The following is a 7,053-nucleotide window of genomic DNA, read 5'->3' as shown; positions in this document are numbered from 1 at the left end:
GCTGCATTTGCAAGACCTCTGTACTCAGCTTCTGTGGAAGAGTGAGAGATTGTGTGTTGTTTCTTTGACGACCAGGACACTAAGTTGCCACCCACAAACACACAATAACCTGATGTAGATTTGCGTGTATCAGGACATCCAGCCCAGTCACCGTCACAATAAGTAGTGAGAGTGGAACAATCACCATCTTGTAAAGTAATGCCTTGACCTAAAGAACCTTTAATATATCGGAGAATTCTTTTGGCCAGCTGTAGATGAATATCAGTAGGCCTGTGCATGAATTGGCTAACATAATTAACTGCAAAACTAATGTCAGGCCTGGTGAGAGTTAAATATTGAAGACCACCCACTAAGCTTCTGTAAGAAGCAACATCTGACAATAGAGTTCCATCAAAAGAAGACACCCTTGGACCTGAACCAACTGGCATTTTGCAAGGTTGACACCCAAGCATATCATGTTTTCGAAGTAAATCCAAGGAATACTTATTTTGAGTAAGAAGCATTTTGTTAGATGAAGAGTCAAAAACAGCTTCAATACCCAAAAAATAGCAAGGATGAAACTGGATACATCCTGTGTAAATTAAAAATAAGAAAAAATATTTGAAAATGGGCACGATGAAACCAGTTACATCCTGCCTATTTTTACATTTTTGTCAATTTAAACAGTATCAAAATCTAACTGTCCATTTCACCGAGGAATTGTTGATTTTAGTCTTTTTAGCAAAGTTTGTGCAAAATCATAGGAATATCATTCATTTCGGAAGATTGCAGTACTGAATGTGCAACTTTTGTAGAAAATCTTTTCTCTGTTGAGAAGAAACTGCAACACCTGTGAGCTCAGCTTTTAAGTTAAGTGCGTCGACTTTCCTTTTTGATAGTTGTCTTTAAGAAATGGTGTTTACTTGGTATAATTATTCGCATATGTTCTATCTTTTATGCTTTTTTGCCTGTTGATCAACCTAATGCGCTCTTTTTGTAGGTATTACTTCTTTTCGAGTAATAGAGAGAGTATCAATTATCCTTTTCGTTTATTTTGGTAGCTAGGTGTTAAACCAAGCCATTCCGCATATAGTTAGTGAGCCAGTAAGGCAAGATTAAGGTTCGTTGGCCTTAACATGGCAGAAATTTGTGCAATAGTCGGGAAGAAAATGTTCTCAGGCTGCATCATATGACACCTTAAATTTCACATATATTCCTAAACATTTTCTTGAACTTTTACTTTTACACATTATTGAAGTCTTTAAGCTGTTTTGACTCGCGTGTATAAGCTTGCTCAGAAAGAGTTTTGGCAAGGTATTTTGCTATCCCTGTCAATTTGAATACAAACATATCTGATGGTTCTCTTTCAAGTAGTAAATCTTGTCACCGTCTGGTTTTTATTTTTGGCAAGCTGTTTCCACCCCAGATACCAGCTTTTTAATTCAAGCCTGTTATAAGGGCGGCATGGTTTATTAAAGGCAGGGACGGAGCCAGAAATTTCATATAGGGAGGGCTAATAGACAAAAAAAAATATTTAGGGGGTTGATCAAGAGATTTTGGTTTTAATTAGTAAGAATTTTGAAGGATCACTAATGAATTAAGCAAAAACAGGAGGGCGGAGGCCACCCCTGAGCTCTATATAGCTCCGTCCCTGATTAGAGGGGCGGCATTGTAATAAGACAAAAAGGGTCATTACATGATAATTCAAGTGTCCCTTATCAAAAAAAAACTGGAAATGACAAATTAACCCTCATAATTGATAACCTAGTTTAGTGATGATAATCTAGTTTAGTGTTAATGATTAATTTCTCTTATATTAACTCAAAATCAAAACCAAAATCAGATTTTTAGAGTTAAAAAAAAGCTTAGAGGAGAAGGTCAATCTCAATCAATTGAAGAAATTAACCAACAAAATGAAGAACCGTGACCTGAAAATGCCCGGGTATACTTCTAAATTAGTCCTAACTAGCTTTTTGTTGTTCAAAGTTATCTAAAGTACGTAAAACATTCAATTTTTTTACATTTTCATAGCTAATTACGGTTAGAATTTTGCTCATAACCAACCGTAAATCGAAGTTACGGTTCGTAAAAGATGAACTACCAACCGTAACTTGTTAAATTTGAAGAAAACCCAATCGTAAAACCCGGTTGGTAACCAAATGCTCGATACCAACCGTAACTGAGTTACGGTTCGTAAACTAAAATGGTTACCAACCGTAACGGTTACCAACTGTAACTGAAGAAAATTCTCAGATATAAGAACATACGGTTGGTAATTGAACTATTACCAACCGTAACAACATCAAAATCTCCAGTTACGGTTCGTAATTGAGTTAAAATCAACCGTAACTCACATAAACCCAGAGATTTCAATTTTCATCTAAAACCCTAATTTTTGATAGAAATTAAACTTAAATCGAACAAAATAAATTGAACTATTACCAACCGTAATAACATCAAAATCTCCAGTTTCGGTTCGTAATTGAGTTAAAATCAACCGTAACTCACATAAACCCAGAGATTTCAATTTTCATCTAAAACCCTAATTTTTGATAGAAATTAAACTTAAATCGAACAAAATAAACCAAATCGTAACTGGGTTTTCAAAACATACCTCATATAAAGTCATTACACTACGCTTGATTAATTTTCGAATCGTCGACTAATCGAAGACGATGAAATTTTGAGTTTTAATGGAGGTTACGGTTGATGGGAGGAAAAGAGAAGAAGAAAGAAAACAAATATTCAATTTAGCTTTGATTTAGGTTAAAAAATGGAGAGGGTAATCTAGTCAATTTACACCCCCTATAGGAGATCCCCTAACCAACTAGAGGGACATTACTATCACACTGCCGCCCTTCTAATAAACCATGCCGTCCCTGTAACAGGCTTGTTTTAATTGTACCCCAAATTCATGTCAGAATAAGTTAAACCCTAGGATCCTTTAGCTAGATTCCTGGAGCTACTGATGGCTCCATTGGATTACATTTAGCATGCTTACTACTATGTAGTAATGCACGTTCTTTGTTCTTATTTATCGGTGAAACGTGATGAACTGCGTGATTTAAAATATGTTTTCAGATAAACTTTTTTTCTTTTTACCAATAATGAGCAACCTCAAAAATACTCCTAACTTTTTCATATTTACCGAAACCCTCAATACTTCTTGAACTTCTCAAACTTCAAGAATGAATGAAATATTCAGCCAGAAGTAGAATACAAGATCCTAAAATTTCTCCCATTGCCTGTAAATAGCACTACACAGTACACGCCAATATGCTGGTACACAGCATGAATTCAGTACAAACGTAATAATCCCAAATCCTCATTCCCTGTAAATAGCACTACACAGTATACTCCTTCACAGATGAACTGGAAACGAACAATTAGAAATGCCGCAACTTACAACCATCTAATTTGCTCATAACTAAATGGACCATATACAAGCTGCAGAAAATTGCTCAGCAAAAATAAACTGGTCCTACCCTCTAGATTCTGAATCAAAAGCTATCCAGCATGACATGAGATACTGTCTCTTGCAGGAAAGCAATGTAAACCAAACTTGAGCAAATAGAAACAAGAAACACTAAAAAGACAGCCAACTTGGTGTTTAAATATGAATCCTGGGTTGCTCAGACATTTCCATTATAACCAGAGAGTTGCATTAATAGTAGCCTAAAGTTCAGCATGATACATACTGATAACAAAGCAAAAGAAATAAAAAATAAATTAGGCCTAGAATGGACACCCATCAACAGTAAAGCACACTACACTGCCTAAAATTTCATTACACTTCAGCTGATCATTAATATATAACACAAAGCTAACATATTTAGACACTTACAATGCCCCCCAAAAAAGGCCTTTAAGTTAGGTTGGTTCACGCCTTCACAGATACTTTTCTAAGAGGTCGTCATTATGTTTACTAGAACAATTCAGCACAAGACCCTATTAGATGATATATAACATCAACTGCAAGGATTTCTCTAACAGACAGTAATGGAGACTTTAGATTCAATAATATAAACAGAACATACTGCTCCAAACCAACAATAATAAAGGTCTCTTTACGATAAACAGGATTTATATTCTGATGATTATTGAACGTGTAATGCTTGATGCCCTTACTACCATAATCTGATGAAGATCATTCAAAACCTTTGGTCTGTGCTGCTCTTTCAAAACCACCCCCAACCTGCATATGCAGCCATTCTGATGCTGATCCTGGGCCAAACTCACTACCTGCTTGTGCAACAAACGCCATTCCAGCGTCATATGTCTGCACATAAAATTTATTATTTATTGAACAGATTATTGAGCAAGTTGATAGTTGTCGTTTGAAATTTCACCAAAAATTTGAAGCTCATCGTGAAGCTGATGGCTGTACCAAGTGAAGGAAAGCAAATAGTATAAAGTGCTATGTACAGATACTTGTGTTCCTAACAGTTCATAACTCGTAAGCTATAAGACTAAAGGACTGCTTAAAAGTAAAAGAACTGCATAGTGAAACCTCTTCTTTTGTTTCGCATGTTTTTCCAGTAGCTAGCAAAGATGTTCTAGAAAACCAAGTTACGATTTTAGCAATACCAGCACAAATTTTAGGTCAACTTTCTAGCAGTTCTTCTTTGGTATGCAGAAACATGTCATTTAACATGTGAAATTCTATACAGTATGATCCTGCACTTACCATATTTTGACTTGCATCTCTGGGAGGATAACCATCATTAGAGGGAGCGACTCTTGAGTTAACGGCTTCAAGCTTCATTGAAAGGAACTACAAAATCCAACAGTACTCTTATGGACTTATTCAGGTTGACTTGAACAGTGATTAAAACACAGGCAACGTGAAATACTCGATGTTACATACCTCAACCTGACGCTGTAGTGATTGGATGTAATTAATTATCTCATCAAGGACCAGTGCTTTACCGATAACCTGCTTCAGCATAGAAAAATAACTTCAGAGGCATTCTTGGGAAGGGAGTAGGAAACAATTTTCAGGATTAAAGGAAAGGAATTTACAAAATTGATGAATACCTTCACCTATATGATATAGAATTTATCTGTGAATGAAGAAGTAAAAGAAAATATGAAAGCAAGAGAATATCAATAGTATATTTACTGCACCTTATTACATCCAGGAACCAAATCTTGAAGAATCTTCATCCTCTCACTAATCTTTTCTCTTCTAGCCTGCGCAGAAATCACAATTCCGATAACAAAATTAGAATTAACTACTTAACCGCAGCTCATAGGTTTCAACAAAGAACATTAAAACTAGTAATAACATGTCGACTCAGAGTTTGACTGTATCCAAGTAAGTAGCAGATTGTTATTAAAGCCACTCATATTTCCTTTTCTGGATCAGTTGCCAAAATTGCATACGAAGAGAAGATAGGTAATTTACTCTTTCAGCTAGACTGTGACTGTCAGTAGCTTGCCCCCTTCTCGCTCGCACATGGATATAGTCCTGTTTAGGCGGTGGTTCCGAGGGTTGCGTACTTTCAGCTGGCTTATTGCCGAACCCTGAACTCTCCTCTCCTTCAGTTTTTGAACCACCATTTCTTGATTCCGAAACTTTTGGAAGTTTGCCATCAAAATCATTCTAGTCCAAGAAGAAAATCACAACACAATTAGGTCAGCAAAGCTATCCATTAATTCACACAATTAGTAGTCCACAGTCGACAACCTCTACAATTACATATTCTGACAAACAACACTATACTAAATTCACATGAACAGCATCATTATATCCCTTAATTTTGTTCTAAATCAGCAATTTCATGCGCTCTGATAATGAGCAGCAATCTAATTCAACAAATTAAACACACGCAGAGAGAAGAGAGGGAGAGGGAGAGGAAGATACCATTTCATTGCCACTGCTGGTAGAAACAAGCTTAGATTCATCTTCAGATAGAGAGGCTAATTCTCCTCCTCTCCTCTTTTTTCTACCACCACCACTTCTCCCACTAATTTGTTCAGTAACAGTAGAGTCATCAAGTGAAGCCCCAATTTCTCCAAACCCACTTAAATTCTGTCCTCCTCCATACCCACCACCTCTCCTAACATCTAATACACCAGCAGTAGATTCACCACCACTATTAATCTGACCATGAAAAGGCCAAATCTCAGATAAACTAATAGGATCATTCATCATACTGGTAGGATCCATCAAGTCTCAAACAAGAAAAAACTTGACATTTGCTCTAAAATGAAGACTAAAAACTAAAAACCCTAACTTGGTTGTTGTTTTTTTAGCATGTATAGTGACATCTAGCTAGAGATTTGAAGTGGGTTTTTATTTGTTTTTTGATTAGTAGCCTTGAAATGGAAATGAGAGCAAAAAAGATGTTTTGAAGGAATGCTTTTAAGGAAAATAACCGAGACAATGACTATTAACGAAAATGAAAGCCACTGAAGGGAAGAAAGGGGGGAAGGAGGAAGAAGAAGAAGAAGAAGAGTCCAGGAGAGGTGGGTGATAGACAGACTGACTGATCACTACTCCTCAGTCTCACTGCTCACTGTGTAAAAGAGAAGAAAGAGAGAGACATCGGGAGTTGAAAAGAATTCAACAAATGTGAGGTTTTCTCGGACAGGAGGGTACACTAGTCGATATAATCGGAGTAAATCGTAGGTGATCTGTTTTGTGTTGAAAATATGTTATTTCAGTTATTTTTTTTAAAGATTTTATAGATGATGATGGGCAAGGAATTTGATGTTGATAATTTGGGAAGAAACCTGTTATAGGGGTTTCAAGGAAAGAGTTTTGAGGGCCCCTAAGGATTCAAATATCCTACAATGAAGATAAGGGGACCTATTCATAAAAAAAAATATTAAAATACCTTAAATCTACTAAATATTGAAACCTAAAATTAATTTGTTTTCATTCCTCTCCTTTTAATTCTTCCATTATCTTCTTCACCATCACGTCTATCGCTTATTTATTCGATTTAATTGTCAATTCTCAAAATAATTCATTATCGATTAAGACCACTTAATCCACCCGCAATGACTTTAATAAGGTAAAAATCAAAAAAAAAAACCATCTTATTTCATTGGTTTTAATGCATGGAT

At 35.9% G+C, this 7,053-nt stretch overlaps 1 protein-coding gene across 1 annotated transcript; it reads right to left on the bottom strand.

The window, feature by feature from the left end:
• Positions 1-3,618: 3,618 nt before the first annotated feature.
• Positions 3,619-6,691, bottom strand: LOC113331516 (transcription factor BHLH089-like). The gene is made up of 6 exons (XM_026578227.1): positions 5,846-6,691; positions 5,387-5,584; positions 5,107-5,172; positions 4,847-4,915; positions 4,667-4,753; positions 3,619-4,258 (listed from the first exon to the last, which is right to left on the bottom strand). Exons 1-6 carry the CDS (start codon positions 6,149-6,151, stop codon positions 4,127-4,129), a joined length of 858 nt encoding a protein of 285 aa, XP_026434012.1. The 5' UTR covers positions 6,152-6,691; the 3' UTR covers positions 3,619-4,126.
• Between the last annotated feature and the right edge of the window lie 362 nt (positions 6,692-7,053).

The sequence above is a fragment of the Papaver somniferum genome, unplaced genomic scaffold (genome assembly GCF_003573695.1).
Source record: "Papaver somniferum cultivar HN1 unplaced genomic scaffold, ASM357369v1 unplaced-scaffold_125, whole genome shotgun sequence".
Taxonomy (NCBI): domain Eukaryota; kingdom Viridiplantae; phylum Streptophyta; class Magnoliopsida; order Ranunculales; family Papaveraceae; genus Papaver; species Papaver somniferum.
This window is presented reverse-complemented; position numbering and strand designations above follow the sequence as displayed.

Coding starts and splice junctions, on each gene's coding strand:
- LOC113331516 (XM_026578227.1), bottom strand. CDS start 6,151: ATGGATCCTACCAGTATGATGAATGATCCTATTAGTTTATCTGAGATT. Junction 5,173..5,386: donor GTCACAGTCTAGCTGAAAGA/GTAAATTACCTA, acceptor ATTTCTGCGCAG/GCTAGAAGAGAAAAGATTAG. Junction 4,916..5,106: donor TGGTTCCTGGATGTAATAAG/GTGCAGTAAATA, acceptor ATGCTGAAGCAG/GTTATCGGTAAAGCACTGGT.